The sequence below is a fragment of the Calonectris borealis genome, chromosome 11 (assembly GCF_964195595.1).
Source record: "Calonectris borealis chromosome 11, bCalBor7.hap1.2, whole genome shotgun sequence".
Lineage (NCBI taxonomy): Eukaryota > Metazoa > Chordata > Aves > Procellariiformes > Procellariidae > Calonectris > Calonectris borealis.
Window position 1 is genome coordinate 21,764,683 of NC_134322.1, and position 18,745 is coordinate 21,783,427.

Genomic DNA, 18,745 nt, shown 5'->3' on the forward strand with positions numbered 1-18,745 from the left:
CAGCGATTTCCTGCGGGACATGGCGAGCTGGAATTATTTTTAGCCAGGACAAGCAGGACAGCCGGGATGCCCACCCTGACGCACGGCCGGGACATGGAGACCCACTGCTCCCCATGACAGGGGAGGAAGGGCCAGCTTGGGCATCCCCATCCAGGGATGAGGCTCAGCTCGGGTCACGACATGCCCATGGCACGATGGTGGCACCCTTAGGTCACCTGGGAAAGGTGCTTTTGGGTCACGGGAGTGCATCTGAGTGGGGTGATGCCGGGATGCTCTGCCGCAGCCAGCCCACGGATGTGTCTGGGTACCCGGGTTCCCTCTCCGTGCATGCCCAAAGCAGAGCTGCCGCCCAAGTGATCAGTTGGGGTGGTGCACCCTGTGCCACGAAGGCTCCTCCAGGGCAAAATGCATTTGAAAAAAACCCAAAAAATCCAGCAAGCCATATTTTCTGCGTCTTTTGCAATGTGGAGGGCAAAGGAAGAGGGGAGAAAGAGGTGAAAAGCTGTGAGACCCTTGTGAAAGAGAAATGCCACAGGTCGAGACGTTCACCCCTGGCCGGGCTGCAGAGCAGAGGAGGAGAGCAGCCCTGAAGTAAAGCAGGAATTTGGGAAGACAAACAGCAGTAACTCACACTGCTCTGCTGCCGGAGAAAAATCCCAGCGCCTCCTGGAGCCGGGCAAGGGTCCCTCCTCCCTCCCCCAGCAAACAGCACCGCTCCCCTGGGCATCCGCGCTTTCAGTAACTTTTTATTAGTAGTATTCTATGAGAGAAAGAGAAGAAAAGCATCTCTGGCAGCTTTGGGAGAACCGAGGCGGGACAAAATGTGCTGGCTGCAGGAGCTGCTGCCCCTTGTCACACTGGAAAACAGGCTGGCTGTGCTGGCCCGGCTCCTCCAGCCCCAAAACGTGATCCCCAGCACCCATGGGAGGTGCTGCCCAGCCCCTGGGCTGGCAGAGGAGCTGCTGGTGGGTCTGGCCCCGGGCAAAGCTTTCCCTCCCCATGAGAAAGAGCCTCTCGGTGCCCATTGAAGAGCATGTTTTTGGGATTAGGGAAAGCCACAAAACAGAAACGTAGCAAAATCCAGTGGGAGCTGGAGCACAGAGCGTGCATGCGAGGGGGAACCTCAGCCGGAGCCAGTACATAACGTGCATGCGACGTCTCCGGGAAGCACAATATATTGCACGCATGTGTGCACACCTTGCTGGGGCCCGAGCACGGCCGCCTGTGTAAGGAGGAAGAGGAAAATTCCCTTTTGCAATGTGCCATGGTGTTCCCGCTCACCAAATGCCGGGACAAGGTGGTGCCGAGAGGCCCCAGGCAGCACCCAGCGGGGCACCCACCACCCCTGGCCACCGAGCAAGGCACACCGGGGCTGGCTGGTTTTGCAAGGACCACTGGAAGGAGGGAGCAGATCAGGAGAGGACAGAGCCCTTCACGGCCCTGCGAAGCTCCTCTGAGTCACTGGCTAGGCCGAAGAGGACAGGGAAGCCAAAGTGCCCCGTGCCAACGGCAGGCACGAGGGCCAGGAAATGAGCGGGCTTGAGCAAGGCGCGCTGGCAGCCCTGCCCGGGGCTGAGCAAAGGGCTTGGTATTAAAGCAAGCGCTAGATATTTCCGTGCTGCCATTTCTTCCCTGCCCGGGGCGGGTGGGGTGACGGTCCTTGCAACACCCGCCTTGTTCTCCCAGACCCCAGGAGAAAGCCAAGGCACTTTCTCTGCTGCCAGCGGCAGGAAACGATTTTTCGTGGGCTCTGGGCAAGGAGGTCTCTCTGTTCCTGAAGGGCTCAGAAGAGCATCCCCTACGTGGGACACCGCAGAGCTCTGCTCAGAAGAAAATGCAAAAAGCCAAAGCAGAGTGCTCCAACTCTGCCCACGCCGGACAAACCCTCGCCGTCACCTCTAACGATGGGCTTGTTTCAAACCCTCCATGTCTGTGGCTGCTTCTTGTTGGGTTTCCACTTGCTGCTCCACCCCATGAGCAAAGCCTGCCTGCCGGCGCAGGGGGAGCCTGCCCGATTCCCGCCCGTTCCCACCCTGGTCAGCCCCACAGAAATTTGGGCAATAGGAAAAAAGCAGCTGTAAGAGCACACATGGGTGTTTCCACCCAGCCCTCACCATGCAGAAGGCTCCATCCCTGCCTCCTCCAGAAGAGAGCGGGGCTGGGCTGGGACCCTGGGAGAAGGCAAAGCCTCATCCTCGTTGCCCCATGGCACCTCCGCAAACTGCATGTGGGACCCCAAACCCAAGTGTGGGTCTGGTGACAAAAAGTCACGTATAAACTCGAGCATAGCAGGCTTTACAGACTGTGACTACCTACGGATTGAAAACGTGCATGTTCGCCCCCCCCGCCCCGACATATCCTCCCCAAATATTTACAACTTACAGGTTTTCTGAGTCTTTATGCCTCGTCCTGCAAGCACAGGGTTAACTTTGCCAGGGGTTGCTCTGGAGCTAACCAGGACGGGTGGCAGTGCATTGCAGACACACGCATTTAATGTGCGTGCAATGCACATGCGTGCATTGAGCCAGGAAAAAAGAACAAGCACTGTAAAACCAAGCCTTGCCACTCCCTGTGCTTTTAATTCTGCCCTCTCCCGCATGTGCCCTGTGACACAGTCTTTCATTTCATGACCGCGTGCCATTGCGCTGAGTTCCTGTAAGGCTGATGTATACTGGGCGTTGAACACGTTCCAGCTGCAGCTTCAGGCGCCCTGTTTGAGCCGAGGTTTCCGTACGGCCTCACATCCACATATGGATCGCAGGCACACGCATTTATTCCTCCGGCACTGACGGAGCAGCCACCTTCGGTGTGAACGTCAGCAATGTTTGGATGTTATGGAGAGCAGTTAGAAAGCGGTGTAAAACAGGGAGAGGAGCAGAGCACGGTGTTGGCTGACCCAGTGGCGTCCCCAGGGCTCCCGCGCAGCATCTTTCTGTTCAGCAGCCATTGGCACCAGCCGCGGCATCCAGCCAAGGCACAGCGCAGCCACCACGGGAAGGGTTCGTGTTGCTCCAAAGGGAGACGGCTGTGGCAGAAGTGGGAAAGGCTCATTAGGGTAACGGCTTGCCTCCCGGTGCTCGGGAACTCGGCCCGATGAGACGTGCTACCGCATCTGCCCTAGCCACGTAACGAGGAGGAAGGTTCCTCTAAATGCTGTACGGGCAAGGAGAAACACAACCCCTGCCTCCACACACCCAGCCCCCAGAAACCCCTTCCCCAAGGAAAATCAGACAACAGACTCCCCTGAGGGTCTTCCCAGGCTGCCGGGCTCCAGCACCCCATCCCAGGGCAAAGGGGGGGCCCAGGAGGGGAAGGACTGATGGACAGGCTCGGGGGGGGCTCCAGCTTCACCACACCCCCACAGTCAGGACTTGTGGGGGGGTTGTCCTTCCCTCCCTGACCCTCTCCCTTTTCTCCCCAGCTTCTTTCTTCGGGGACGGCTTCGTGGAGATGCCGCTGGCGGACGCCTCGCGGACGGTGCGGCTCCGCCTGCAGCTGTACACCAGCCAGGGGAGCGGGCTGCTCTTCCTGGCCGCCGGCCAGCCCGACCACCTCCTGCTCCAGCTGCGAGCCGGCACCCTGCAGGTCAGCACCCCGACACCCCCCCCCGCAGGCTGGGGTCTATGGGGCTGGGGTCATCCAGTGCAAGGATGAAGGGGCAGCACCTGAAGGCAGCAGCCCACGGGGCCAGACCAAGCATGGACAGCCAAGCTGGCAAGACCCCTGCCAGGGGACGTTAACAGTTTGAGAGGGGACACAATCTTGGGAGAATCAGCTAAATCCAGAGAAAGAGGCTCCAGCTGGGAAGCCCCTCACCCACTGCCTAGGGTGATGCTGGGGAGATCATGGAGACACCCAGACATTGCACGGTCAGACTTGGTGCACAGCACCCTCAGGGTGCAAGGGGTTAGTGAAGAGAAGGGATGAGCCGAGAGGATCCAGAGAAAGGAGAGGTCTCCATCAGCAGACTCCCCCATCCCACCATGGGCCAAACCCAACTGGGGCATGGGAAGGGACAGAAGAATAAAATTCCCTCTTGTGGTTGTGGTGTTGGCATCCACCATGAAGGAAAAGAGCAGGGAGCGCCTGAGATGCACGTCCCGCCTCTCCTGCAGCCTGGGCTGGGCCACCAACCACATCTAAACCCAAGCAGGAGAGCAAGCGAGCAGCTGGCCGGAGGTCTCCCTAATGCAGACTGTGTGTCCCAGGGTCCATCAGCTAACCCTCTACTTAGGCAGGCTCCAGGCTGCTGCCTGTGGGGACCAAACCTGCTATTTCCCCCACCGGTTCCCAGGGCAAGGGCTGGAAGCAGCCCAGGCTGCAGGGATGAAGGGCAGCGGGCAGGATGGAGCCGGGAAAGAGGAGCCAGCATCTGGCAGGGTTCCTCCATGGGGGAGAGGGAAAGCCCAGCGGTGGGGCAGTGGGACTGGGAGGTGGAGGACCCCAAGGAAATAGCCCCGAGACCAGGGTTTGCTGAGAAAGAGTGAAAAAGGAGAGAAATTCCGAGAGCAGGACAGAGAAGGCATGCCCACAGGGGAGTGAGGAACACGCCCAGAGGGCAGGACAAACAGTAGTGAACAGAGGGGCCAAAACACTTGTGAACCCCCAGGAACAGACCACGCTTCAGTAGGCGTTCCTGGCAAGCGGAGAGGTGTCTCCTGTGCTGCTTGAGCTGAGCACTTTCCATGTCCTTCCCTGCAGGCCAGGCTGCAGCTGGGCTCGGAGGAGGTGACTCTGCAGTCCCCAGCAGAGCTGCAGCTCAATAACCTGGCGGTGCATGATGTGGAGCTGCTGGTGGAAGATGGCAGGATGACGCTGACCATTGACGGTCTCTTCAACAGCTCCGTGGACATCGCAGGACCCGTACGGGAGCTGGACATCCAGTACGGTCTCTATGCCGGTGGGACAGGCAGCCTTGACCTGCCGTACCTTGCCGAGGCCAGCTCACCCTTCAGAGGTTGCCTCCACTTAGTGACATTCAACGGCCTGGATGTCCTCTCCCCACTGTCCTCTGATGGCAGCTCCAAGACCTTCCACCGGGTCCAGGAAGGGTGCAGCACACAGTTCTCTGCAGAGCCCGAGGAACCCTTCGGGTTCCTGGGGCCACACTCCTACATCGCGTTTCCCACATGGGATGCGAGGGAGGAAGCGACCATCGAATTTGTGATAACGACGAGCATCACCCAGGCACCCCTTATCTACCACTCAGGGCTGGAGAATGACTTCTTCTACCTGGAGATCTCCAACGGGCGCCTGAGAGGGTTTGTTGAGAAGGGGAACGGCATCATCGTCCTGCACAACAATGTCTTCATCAGCGATGAGCAGCAGCACTATGTCAAAGTCTACACAGACATCCACAAGTTTGAGATCCTGATTGATTACTACGCCTCATCCACGTCCAACCGGGGCATCAACAACTACCTGGACCTTCAAGGAAACCTCTTCATCGGAGGTATGAATGAAAAAGCTTTGCAAAGGCTGAGGGAGCACCATCTTGCTTTTATCTCGGTGTGGACCATGACCAACAACTCATTTGCTGGCTGCTTGGAGGACCTGCGGATAAACTTGCAGAGGAGGAGTCTGCAAGACGCCGTGATCACGAAGGACATCACATCAGGCTGTGGAAAGCAGGAGCACTACTGGGACTATGACGAGGTGTACGAGCAGGATGAGGCACCCACCTCCCCACCTCCAGATGTCTGGTCAGGAGCACCGGGCCTGGTGGTGGAACCATGCCGGCCAGACAACAGCTTCCCGCCCGCCTTCGCCAACATCAGCAGGCTGCTGCACGTCAGCCCCCTCATCGTCTCTGAAGGGGGCACGGCCTACCTGGAGTGGAAACACGCCCAGCCAACGGTAGACTTGAGCCTTGCAAACATCCGGCAGTCCCAAGTCCTCTTCAGCATCACCAACGACCCTAGGCATGGCCAGCTGGAGCTGGACATTCCTGGGTCCAGGAGCAGAAGAAAGTTCACCTTGTTGGACATTGTGAATCGGAAAGTCAGATATGTCCACGATGGCTCCGAGGGGCCCATGGACCAGCTGATGCTGGAGGTGACAGTGACTGCCCAGCAAGGGGTCCCAGAGTGCTTGCGGCAGGGGCAGATGTACCTGCTGCCCATCATGGTCAACCCCATCAATGATGCCCCACAGGTGATCTTTCCCCAAGGGAACCACATGACAATCCTGAAGCACACACGGAAACACCTGACCACGGACATCCTGCAGGTCCTAGATGATGACACATCCTGTGATGACCTCGAATTCCAGCTGCATGGTGGCCAGCAGATGGAGGAGGGTTATGTGGAGTATGACTTTCACCCTGGAGTGCCCATCGAAGAGTTCTCCTGCAGGGACCTGGAAGCAGGCAACATAGCCTACGTGCACCAGAGTGGGACAAACTTACAGCTCACCTTGCAGGTGAGCGACGGCACAGTCCCAAGCCCCATTGCCACCCTGAGCATCCTCGCCATTGACCCTGACATCCGCCTGCGCAACAACACCGGCCTCTCCATCTCCCAAGGAGGGGCTGCACGCATTACCACAGCCAACCTGTCAGTGGAGACAAACGCCGTGAAACAACGGGTCACCACCCTGTATGTCCTCACAGAGCCCCTAAGGTATGGTGAGGTCCAGAAGCAAGGGAGCATGGGAGGGGAATGGAAAAAAGTCGAGTCCTTCCACCAGCAAGACTTGGAGCAAGGGCGCATCCAGTATTTTAGCACAGACCCAGAGCACCGGCTGGAAGATGTTGTGGAGAAGCTGAGATTCGAAGTCCAGGTGGGGCAGAAGGTCTTGCAAAACAACACCTTTCTCATAAGGATTAAAAGAGCCACCATTAAGATGAGGACCATGGTCCCCCTCCAGATGAAGAACAAGCGGTACAGAAATATCACCAGTAAGGAGCTGGAGGCAATGTTGGAAGATCCAAACTCTGCCCCAGTTCCCTTCCAGTATGTGATAATCCAGGCTCCCAAAAAGGGAAACCTGGAGCTGCTCGGCAACAGGCTGACCGAAGGCTTTGGATTTACTCAAGATGACCTGCAAAGAAACCACCTGAGCTACAGCGCAACCATCAGGAACTCTCAGCAAGCTGAGGACACCTTCCAGTTTCGCGTCCGTGCTGGCGAGCAGCACTCTCCTGTCTATACTTACACGATCGGCATTGGTGGGGACCCTGATGCACCAGCCCTGACCAACGTCCTCCTGACTGTGCCGGAAGGGGGGCAAGCTGTTATCTCCAAGGACCACTTGTTTGTACAGAGCATGAACAGCATGGACTACCTCTATGAAGTGATTGAGGGGCCAGCACACGGGAGGCTGGCCTGGGCTGCGTCCCATGGCTGGGCCTCCAGAGAGGAGATCACAGAGTTCACCAACGATGACATCCTCCAGCGCCGGCTGCTGTACCAGCATGATGACTCTGAGACACTGGAGGACGACATCCCCTTCGTAGCGATCAGGCAGGGCGAGGGCAGCGCTGAGTCCGATGCAGAGGAGGTTAGAGGTGTTTTCAGGGTCTCCATCCAACCCGTCAATGACCATACCCCGGTCCAGGTGGTGAACAAGGTCTTCAATGTGGTGCGCAATGGGCAGCACCTGCTGACAACAGATGACATTGCCTTCACTGACAAGGACTCTGGCTTCTCCGACACACAGCTGGTGCTGGCGAGGAAGGACATTTTGTTTGGCAGCATCGTGTCTGTTGATGACAGAAGCCACCAGGTCTATCGGTTCACCCAGGATGACTTGAGGAAGAAGAAAATCCTCTTTGTCCATTCAGGGGCTGACCGGGGCTGGATCCAGCTACAGGTCTCAGATGGCCTCCACCAAACCACGGCCCTCCTGGAAGTACAGGCGTCAGACCCCTACATCAAAATAGTCAACAACACCGGTCTAGTCATCCACCAAGGCAGCCGAGGGAGCATTGACTCCTCTGTCCTCAGCCTGGAGACCAACATGGACATCAGGTCAGATGAAGAGATACGGTTCCTGATAACAACGCCCCCGAGGTGGGGGACCGTGCTGAGAGGGGGGCAGCCGGTCATGGCCTTCTCTCAGAGGGACCTGCTAGCAGGAGAGATCTCCTACCTCCACAACGGGAGCAGGAACACCCGGGATGAGCTCCAGTTCACTGTAGAAGCAAATGAGGTGGCAGTGGAGGACACGCTGGCCATCAGTGTGTTCTTGGACACCCATCCCAGCCCCCTGCACATAGTCAACCACAAGGAGATCCACGTCTTCCAGGGGGAAGCGGCTGCGATCAAGGAGGAGTACTTACTGGTGAGTATTCTCTTCTCTAGTCATTCCCAAGCCTGCATCACTTCCCTGGCCACCAAACCAGCACAGCCACCAGTGGGACTCCATTTTACTCCCACCTGCCCAGAGCAAAGGACCTGTCCCCATGTCAGGCTTTCCCCAGGGGCAGAGGGGGCGGTTCAGGCATGGCCCCAGCAAGAAGGTGACTCTTGCAGCTCATCCCACAGCAAAGCCTTGGGGGATTGCACAGCGGTGGGCTGTGGGGGCAGCCCAGCCTCGCAGGCACCAGCCCCCCACTCATGCCTTGTCTCCCCCACACCCCCAGGTGACCCACGAAGAGATCCCTCCCCAAGACATAGTCTACCTGGTGAGCAGCCCCCCAGCCTCCGGCTTCCTGGCGATGCTTCAGCACGGCCAAGACTTGAATGAGCAGCCCAGCCTGGACGCCATCCAGTCCTTCACCCAGGAGGACATCAACAACGGCAGAGTCCTCTACCTCCACTCCAAGCCGGAGGAGGAACATGACCAGTTTGTCGTGGACATCACTGCCAGCGGTGCAGACCCGCTGGAGGGGGTGGTGGTGAGCCTGGCCGTGCTCCCCATCGCTGTCCCCCTGGACGTCCGCAACTTCACAGTGCCGGGAGGTGGCTCCGTCACTCTCTCCACAGGCATCCTCAATATCCCCAACGCCTACTTCACGGCTCTCGGCATGGAGTTCAGGGTGCTCGAGCCCCCCCGGTTTGGCACCCTCCTGAACAGCAAGCGGCCTGAGGACAGCGGGCTGCACAGCTTCACCTGGAGCGAGGTAGAGTAGCCAAGGGTGCCCGCTTGCCCACCACACTGCTTTCCCGGGGGGGTTGGGAAGAGCCCGGGGGTGGGCTCCAGCCCCCAGCAGCACTGGGAGGCTGGGGAGGGCTGCGGGGCTCCTCTCCCCATCAGAGATATTTGCCGTCGGGATGGAGGGGTTTGGGGTGGCGGGTTTGCCCTGTGGACAGGGAACACATCAACCCCCAAAGTGTGTTTAAATGTCCCTGGGGATACAGGGTGGGAACGCAGACCCATGCCGGGCTCCAGGCCTGCTTCCCATGGGGATCCCACTCCCTGTCCTTGTGCTGGATCCATCCCACAGGGATGCCCCAGAGCAAGCAGTAGGTGCCCGGCTCCCTCCCTCCTCCCAGGCTGGTGCACAGGTCCCCTTCCCCAGCGGGGCTGGTGGCCCGTGTCCTCCCAGGAGGGTCACCCAGCCCCTGCCCCTCAGGTGGAGAACCAGCAGATCCAGTACAGGCAGGACGGCCCCCGGGCCCAGGCCGACAGCTTCACCCTCCTGGCCAACGCCTCCGAGATGGACCGCCAGAGCCAGCCCAGGACCCTCTTCGTCACCATCCTGCCCCGCAGCTCCAAGGGGCCCCGGCTGAGGGTCAACGCCGGGCTGCAGGTAAGAGCGGGACACCACGGGGATGGGCAGCCACCCCAGCGGGCCCTGGGTACTCGGCGCTAGGACACCCCAGGGCTGGCCAGCCCAGCGTGGGGACTCCACGGGACCCACTCCGTGCCTGGTCACGCATCCCCGGGAATTCGGGCACAGCAGAGCCGGGGTGCAGATCAGAGGCGGGCGATGGGCTCCGGGGAAGGGGGGCGGTTTCCCGGCGGGGCGAGGCTTTGCAGGAGGCGGAGACCGGGCTGTTCCACCCCCTCACCCCGTCCCTCCCCGCCGCCGATGCTGAAACCGTCCGCAAGATGGGAGCATCGCCCCGCAGCAGCGCTCGGTCCCTCTCGCACGATGCGCTCGGCGGAGCCGGGCTGCCACGGCGGCAGGCAGCTGCCTGCTGGCAGGCGGGCAGGCAGGAGGCGGCTCCTCGCCTCCCCCCTTCTGAGGACGGGCACCCTGCTCGCCCTTCCCCAGGTCCCGGAATAATTCCTGGGAGCACGAAGAGCAGCTTGCCCAAGTTTCATCAGATTAGAAATAATTATTTAGGCAGCCTTCACACCTCTCCTTCTACCCAGGTTTCCTATCCCCTCTGCAGCAGCGTGCATTGCATGAGGTAACTAATGCCCCTATCAGCAAAGTCAGAAGCAGATAGGTCTCACCTGCTGCTGGAAGTTCCACTTTCTGTTTCAGACACCTCCCTGCCCCGTTCAGGATCATTAATGCAAAATTGCAGCAGTGAAATTATTAGAAGCCATGCAGGAGTGCCAGCCCAGCAAGGTCACTCCCCCCAGCCTATCCTCACCCATCCCAGGGTCTTCCAGGCTGGCAGCAGGGAAAGCAGCTCCCTCCATCAGGATCATTCCCCCCAGGCTATCCTCACCCTTCCTGGGCTGGCAGCAGGGAAAGGAGCTCCCTCCATCAGGATCATCGCAGTGGCTTTGGGAAGGTGTCCGGGAGCCTGCGCTCTGGAGGAGATGCCCAAAGGGAGGGGTACGGGCTGCCCTGCCCAGGGCCAGGCACCACCCAGAAGCAGGGAGAGGGGTCTAGGCTGCCAGCAAAGTTTGGGGGAGTGCCCCCATCCACAGCCAGCCCTGGCTCTGTGCCTGCCTGTGCTGCCCTCAGTCACAGCCCCAGCCCAGGAAACTCAGCCCCCTCCCAGCAAACCCCTTTTATAGTGGTGCCTCCAAGATCTGCCCCAGCTGCGCCGAAATCCCCCCACTCCCGACAGAGGTATGTTAACCCCTCAGCCCCTGGGCCCACGGCAGCCCCTCGTCCCCACTCCAGGGGCACAAAAGCCCCTCTCTGCTTGCTGAGGAGCCGCGCATCCCGAAAGGGCTGCTCAGGGCTGGCTCTCCAGGGTGGGCCCGAGGCAGGGGAAGCGGGCAGAGCAGGCAGCCCTGTCCCCGGAGCCGTGCACTCCTGCCCGGGGCACGGGCAGATGCACAGAGCCGGCCCTGTGCAAGGGGAGGGGGAGGCTCCCTCCCTGCCCTATTTTTAGCCAGCCCATTAGCCCAGTGATGGCGAGGCACTTAGGGAAAGCATGTCCTTCCCTCCCAGCCACCATGCTAAAAAAAAGGGTGAAAAGAAAGAAGTTGTTCCCAAAATAAACTCCGAGGCAGCGGTCCATCCGCCTTTCCATTGGGATTCCTCCCTGGCCCTGGGAGGGGGAATCACAGCAGCCCGGCTGCCCGCAGGAGGGGCCCTGGAGCTGGGAAAAGCTCCCTGCTCCGAGCAGGAGCAAGGCTAAAGCAACGCAGGGCTGAGGAGGGGCCCGGCCCTGCTGTGTTTGTGCTCTGACGAGAGATGACTTCAGCGTTTAAAGGTCAGGTCCAGGAGAGAGATTGCACAAAGCCTTCCTCTGCTGCCTGCGCCTGCCAGCGCCGCGGGTGCAGAGTCCACGCAGGGCTGGGGAGACAACGGGCAGGGTTCAGACCCTGAAGCCGAGCCCCCTGGAAAGGACCCGAGCAGCTCTTTGGGTTGCATCAAGAGAAAGGATGGCTGGATGCCACCAAGAGAAAGGCTTCCACTGCTGCACCAAAACAGGCGGCCACGCTCCCGGCGCTGTTTCGCTGCCTCCCCGCGCGCTCTCCCGGAGAGCAGAGGCGACACGGAGGCTGAGCAAACATAATGAGCCAAGTAAGCGAGAGCAGGAGCCAGGCGGAAGGCTTTAATAATTCAGAGAGGACGGGGAGCATGGCAAAGCAGGTCAGCTCCGGCAGCGTGGGCTCTCGGTGGTGAGCAAAGCTGCTCCAGCCACCGCGTGTGCCCGTCCCCAGTGGGCAGTGATGCCCCGGGGCTGCCGGTCCCCCCTGCCTGCGAATGCCTCTCCGGGCTTTGACCATGGGGAGTTTTCCTTGGCACCGAGCCCTGGGAGTGATTGCAATTTCACCAGGCGCTGCAGTGACCTGACTGTGGGTGCTGGGGAGGGGGAGCAGCCCAAAACCCACGGTGCCTGTATGTGGTGGAGCAGCAGCTCCTGCTGCGAGGGCTTCAGCTCCCACACCGGCCATGTGGCCGGCAGCGCTTCCCCCATCCCGTCTCTCCAAAGCTGTTTTCGAGCCTGCCTCCCGTCATCCCGCAGGGACTGCCGAAGGATTTAATTTCACTGTCGGCACCCACACCCACTCAAGAAATGCTTTGGGCTAGGGCAGCTGAAAGCAGCAGAAAAGAGCTCATCTGACCCAGCACGCCAGCTGAGCAGCTCCTCCAGCACCCGGTGTTGTCTCGCGGGTTTGCAGGATGCAGGCCAGGCTTGCCATCCCATGGGATGCAGCGCACCCTGCCCCTCCGCCCCGCACGAGCTGCGGGAAGGCTCGGTCCACGCGCCCCACAATTTCAGGGCATCCTGAGGGTGAAAGGCAGTTCTGGGAAGCGTGGGCAGAACCTGTCTGGCAGTGCAGGGTTCATCCCTGTGGTCTGCCGAGACCGAGATACGGCACAGGATTAGGAGCGGGAAAAATTGTTGCCTCCAGCTGGAGAGGGGAGATGCCAGGGCTTTGGGGTGGCAGTGCCCCCGGGGGGCGGGTGGGCATTGCTGGCCAGGGGAAGCGGCCCTGGGAAGCTGCGGGGTGGCCCTGAGCTCGGCCGCATACTTGTCATTCCTGGAGGGTTTGCTGGGCCGGCTCGTGGCCTCGCTGCAGCCTTGTGAGGGGGCGGTGGGACGGGTGCTTTGCCGGGAGCAACACCCAGCCGGGAGAGATGGGGCTGTGGTCATCACGTACACAGCAGCAGCTCAGGGAGCGAGTCCAGGGCTCAGGGACCCCACAACAAGCCCTTCTCCTGCAGGGCAATGGGGAGAGACACGTCAAAGGCACAGCCTCTGCCCCAGCCCCGTGAGCCGCGCCAGCGCCGTGCCTTCTTCCATTTCCAGCGCTTGGGGAAACTGAGGCACAGAGGGGCAAACCCTCACCTCTGTCCTGCACACACCATGCAGATGCATGGACCCAGCGGCACGGCACGTGCCGGCAAACACGGCAGCGGTGCAGGATGACGCGGGGCTGGGAAGGGGCCAGACGATGGGGCATCACCCAGCACACGGACAAAGCGCCCTTGTTGGGCTGGGATGTGCTCAGGCACCCAGCGAAGCCGTCTGAGCTGGGACGGGATCCGGAGCAGGCTAGGGAAGAGGACAGAGGTGCTGGGAGCATCCCAGGGGGATTACAGCCTCTCCCTATCCCCCAGCTGCGGGAAGGCACCACGGCTGCCATCGGCCCCCACGTCCTGAGCGCCGAGGACGAGGACTCCCCGGCGGAGGAGGTGACCTACTCCATCCAGCCCCCGGCCAACGGGAAGGTTGTGCTGAGGTCGGCGCCCAGCGCTGAGGTCCGGCGGTTCACCCAGGCCCAGATAAACAACGGCCTCATCCTCTTCGTCCACCAAGGTAGGGCAGGGTTGAGGTGCCCCGGCCCCCCCAGCGTCACCCCTGGCCCAAGGGAGGGGACGCCACCGGAGGGGAGCACTGTGCCACCAAGGCGGATGCTAACCCCATCACGCAGCACCCCGGTCCAAACTGTGCCAGGTTAATGGGGGGCTGCAGTCCCCCTGCCCCCCATGAATGCCCAGCTCTGTGCTTTCCGCAGGGTCCCTGGATGGGGGCTTCGCCTTCGACCTGTGGGACGGTGAGAACCTGTCTCCTGGGCACTTCTTCCTCGTCAGGGCCCAGAGAGAGCACCTCATCAGCCTGGCCAAGAAGCAGAGCCTCACCGTCTGCCCAGGTGGGTACGGGCGCGTTCCCCATCCTCCCAGTTCGATGGCAAACGGGGCCTTTGGACCCTTCCACCACCCCGTGCCCGAGCCTGGGTGCTGTCAAGAGATGCCCGTGGCAGAGGCTGCAGGCGGGTGGCCAGGCGACAGGTTGAAGACCATACTGGACGTGTCTTCCAGGTGCCCTGCAGCCCATCACCAGCCAGAACCTGCAGGCAGTGAGCAACAGCCCCGCCGGCTCCACCGCTCTGTACTACAGCATCGAGCAAGCCCCGCGCCTGGGCAGGCTGAGCACCTCCCGGGGGGAGGAAATCAGGAACTTCACCCAAGCCCAGGTGAGCTTTCACCTCCCCCAGCCCCCCAAGCCCTCCATCACCCCCACTGCAGCCCGGGGGTCCCAGCCCGACCCCGCTGCCACCACGAGCGGAGGCCCCTGATCCCTGGCAGGAGGCAGAGCAAGGCTGCAGCCACGCCGGGACTCTCCCAGCTCTCCCAACGGCTGCTAAGAGGGATTAAGAGCTGCCGCCCCAGCGCCGGCTTTACTCCAGCCACCAGCCTCGGCTTTAGTGCTGGGGGAGGCTCAGGGAGCTGTAATCCCCTTTTCTTAGGTTACCTCCCTGCTGCAGACCCAGCCATCCTGGCTGCCGCCTAAGGCAGGAGCCAAGCGTGACGCTTTCACCCCAGCTCCAAGCCGGTCCTTGCTGCCATGCTTCTCCTACGCAGCCAGGCTTTTGGAGAGCACGGCGAAGGGCTTATTTCTAACCCTCCCTCAGAAGCACGCAGGTTTGCCCACCCTGCAAGCTCCCCCGTGCTGCGCTCACCCTGGGAGGCAGCCTGGCCTGAGTCTTGGAGGATGCTGAGCAAGCTCAGCCCTTGCTTTGAGCCTCAGTTTCCCCAATTGTTGGACAGGAACATCCCGGCAGAGAGGCACGGTGAGCTCTTGATGGTGGCTACCACGCCATGGCTGGTGATGATCCCCATTTCTTATCTAATTAGGGCTGCCAAGACAAGAGCTCCGGGTGCACACATTGGCCCTAAACACAGCATCAAGGTCCCCTCTGGTGCTACAGGGCCCATCACACCAGAGATGAGACAAATGCACCCATCTCCCACATGGTATCACCCACTCTGCCTATTTATTTTGCTATTTAGCAGAGCTCATGGAGGTTTTTTTTTTTATTTTAGGTGGACAGCGGGTTGATTTTCTACCAGCACGAGATGCCAGAGAAGCCCTTCTGGCTCGCCCAAGATGCCATCCGCTTCCGTGTGGTCGCTCCCACAACCATCTCAGATTCCTTCATCCTCCTCGTGCTGATCTCCTTCGAGGCCAGGTGTCCCCAGCGCTCGACTCAGCTATGGAGAAATGCAGGTAAAGGAGGAAGGGAGAAGCAGGGGACAAACAAGCTCTCCTGAAGTTTGCGGAACAGGGGGGATTGTGCAAACTTCAGGAGGGCTTGTTTGTCTGAAGAAGACACACCGTGCAATTTCCCTTGGCCACCCAAGCACAACCTTGAATACTGTCTCAAGCAACATCTAAAATTGCATCCATCCTTCTGCTGCCTCTTCATGCAATTCCTTCCTCCATCATCTTACCAAACTAATAAGTCCCAGTTGCCTTCTCATCCCTCTCCATTCTTTGCAATCCTTTTTCTGCTGTATCTCACTTCCCTCTCCAGCAGATCCTGGCTCTTCCTAGGGATAACAGACCTTTGCGTTTTCCCTTTCCCCCCCAGGTCTCCACCTCGCAAGGGCTCAACGGGCCGAAATCAACACCTCGGTGCTGGATGCCTCCAACCTCCTAAGCCAAATCCCGGTCCCCGAGAGGGCTGCACATGATGTTGTCTTCCTGGTGACGGGGCTGCCAGCTCACGGGCAGCTTTCGGTGGCTGGTGTGCCCCTGGAGCAATCGCGGCCATTCTTCCTGCAGTCAGACCTGGCCACGGGGCGCCTGGCATATGCCCATGGTGGAGATGGTGTTTCTGATGACCGTTTCAGGTTTAAGGCTTGGCTTCGGCCCCAGGTGCAGCAATCCGTCCGTCCTCCGCAGGAAGGGGTGGTCATCTCCGAAGCTTTCAATATAACAGTGACCAGCAGCAGCAGCAAGCCACCGCAGGTGGTGAAGCAGCAAGAAGTGCTGCGGGTCCCACCAGGCTCCGTGGTGACCTTGTCCCAGGAGTACCTGGACGTGGCAGACCCATGGGGGTCCCCAGAGGAGATGGTGTACAGTGTCCTCCAGAGACCTCTCGCTGGCCACCTGGCCAATGCACGCAACCCACAGGAGCCCATCAGCCGCTTCACCCAAGCAGATGTCAACGCAGGCCACGTGGTGTTTGTTGCCACTGGGAGCCGTGCCCCAGGGTCCTTAGCCCTGAGCCTCTCCGATGGCAACCACCCGCCTACCTTGACCTCTTTGGAGATCGAGGTGCTGCCTGCAGTGAGCACCGCTGCCAGCCCAGTGCTGCTGGAGGTGCCCCAAGACCTGAACAGGGCCTTGATGTCCCACGATCACCTCCTGGGAGCCGCACAGCTGGGGGCACGCAATGCCCTGTACAGGGTCACCAGGGAGCCGAGGTTTGGCCAAGTGCAGGTCAACCAAAAGCCGGCACGGGGCTTCTCGCAGAAGCAACTGGACCGGGGGGAGGTGATGTTCACCTTCACTGACCTCACCTCTCCTGAGGACAACTTCCAGTTCCTTGCCATGTCACGGGCAGCCAACAGAACCGGGGTGGTGAACGTGACCGTCCGCGCCTTGGTGAAGGCTCAGCCGGGCAGTGTGTGGCCCAGGGGCACCACAGCCCTCCTGGACACCAGCGTCCTCGATGCCAGCGAGCTGGCCAACCGCACCAAGAGCATCCCAGTCTTCAAGATCCGCAGGGCGCCTCGTGGCAGCCGTCTCGTGAGGATCTCCAGGGACCCAGGACAACCCCCCACCCCGATCGAGACCTTCAGCCAGAGCGAGCTGGAGCAAGGGCTGGTCGGGCTGGAGGTGCTGGACGCTGAGGAGACTGACCAGCCCCTGCAGAGTGACAGCTTCGTCTTTGAGCTGGCGGCTGCCGGTGTGCCGCCAGCGCTGGCATCCCTGGGGTACAGCATTGAGCCCTACAACGCCTCGAAAGCCTACAGCGTCACCCTGCTCGCAGTCCCCCTGGCACCCTCGCCCCCGGTGCCCCAGCCCCAGGGCACGGCACGGAGCAGCCCCAACGCCAGTGAGCTGGGCATGCCCCCCACCGCCTGGCCAGCCCACAGTGCTACCACCAGCTCCAGCCCCATGGAGGGGGGCACCTTCCTCAGCTTCATCGAGGCCAACATGTTCAGCATCATCATCCCCGTCTGCCTCATCTTCCTCCTGCTGGCCCTCATCCTGCCCCTGCTTTTCTACCTGCACAAGCGCAACAAGACAGGGAAGCACCATGTCCAGGGCACCCCCTCCTCCAAGGCCAAGAACGGGGCCGTGCCGGACCAGGAGACCTTCCGGAGGACGGACCCCAACCAAGGCATCCCCCTAACGACTGTCAACTCCCTGGAGGGCAAGGGTACAGGTCCCCAGCCCCAGGGCACGGGTCCTGGGGCACCGCCGGACCCCGAGCTCCTCCAGTACTGCCGGACTTCCAACCCCCCCTTGAAAAACAACCAGTACTGGGTGTGAAGGGCTCAGGCGCGGGGGCACGAGACCACCTGGGGGTCCAGACCCTCCCGGAGCACTGCCGGCCACCTCCTCCCAGCTCTCCTCCTCCTCCCTGGGAGCTGGCATCCCGCAGATGCAGGAGGACCCTGGGGATATGGGGGCTGCTGGTCCGGCCCACCCGGGAGCCCCAAATCTCCAGGTGGCTTTGGGCAGGGGAGGGGGACACCGCATAGGCAAGTGGGGGCAGGCAGAACGCCTGAGCATCCCTGGGGATCACTGACTTCGGGTGCTCATTTGGGCCACCCAACGGTGGCCACAGTGCTGGAGGGGACCTGATGGCACCAGTCCCCACCGAGCCATCGATGGCTCCTCCATGGGCAGCACCGACCACCACGGGGGTGTTTGCCACAGCTCTCGGCACACGAGGGAGGATGAGGAGCGGCTCGCGCTGAGTCAGGCTGGGGATGAAGCTGCCCAAATCCCCCAGGGCTAGGCGGGCTGAGACACTGGAGCAGAGGCTTGGAAAAAACTCTGTGGCCAATGCCAGGGGAATTTAAGGAGTCCCCACCCACTTGGAAAAAACCCGCCTCGCGCTTTCTCTGCGTGCTTGCCGTGTGTTTCATAAAGCAGATTGCACCGAGCCCCGGGGGGGTTGCACAACAGGTAGGGTGCCCTCGGCGGGGAGGGACGGCAGGCGCTCACCTGGGCAGCGGGAAACCGGAGAGGAGAGCGGAGAACCGGAGCCAGCGCGGTTTTCCACTGTATACTCCAGTACGGCAGAAGTAAACAGAATAAAGTGCCTTTTCCGAGGTGCATCATGGTTTTCGTAAGCCATCTCCCTCGTGTCGCCGCTCCTTGCCAGGCCTGTTTTAAGCCCAGGGAGCTGCCGAGCGACATTTGGAGGTAATGGACCAAATTCTGGGCTCTTGCTCAAATGTTCCCCAGCCTGGAGTCCTAAAAACTTAAATAGAAATTATCTGAGGAAGAGCAGAGGAAAAACTGAGCGCTGAGCTCGGGGTGGGACCCAACAATAATACCCTGCGTTGCTACAGCTGGGAAGCTCATCACGGGCACATCCCACTCTCAACACTGGTGTTGAGGGACCACAGGGGATGCGTCACCCCTCTCACCCAGGGTAAAATCCATCCCCGGTGTCAAGGCACAATCCCTCCCTAAACCGGCACCCTGGGGCAGTCCCACTCCAAGGCTCCGGCAGAGCCGGGATGTTT

At 60.7% G+C, this 18,745-nt stretch overlaps 1 protein-coding gene across 1 annotated transcript in view; it reads left to right on the forward strand.

Annotated features, from left to right (window-relative positions):
- CSPG4 (chondroitin sulfate proteoglycan 4) overlaps positions 1-18,474 on the forward strand; it is a 28,648-nt gene extending 10,174 nt beyond the window's left edge. The window contains exons 2-10 of the mRNA XM_075160466.1: positions 3,422-3,585; positions 4,702-8,283; positions 8,585-9,064; positions 9,518-9,694; positions 13,370-13,568; positions 13,768-13,902; positions 14,072-14,226; positions 15,077-15,260; positions 15,625-18,474. Coding sequence (XP_075016567.1) covers positions 3,422-3,585; positions 4,702-8,283; positions 8,585-9,064; positions 9,518-9,694; positions 13,370-13,568; positions 13,768-13,902; positions 14,072-14,226; positions 15,077-15,260; positions 15,625-17,537 — 6,989 coding nt within the window. The 3' untranslated portion in view covers positions 17,538-18,474. The remainder of the gene's footprint in view (positions 1-3,421; positions 3,586-4,701; positions 8,284-8,584; positions 9,065-9,517; positions 9,695-13,369; positions 13,569-13,767; positions 13,903-14,071; positions 14,227-15,076; positions 15,261-15,624) is intronic.
- The last annotated feature ends 271 nt before the right edge of the window (positions 18,475-18,745 follow it).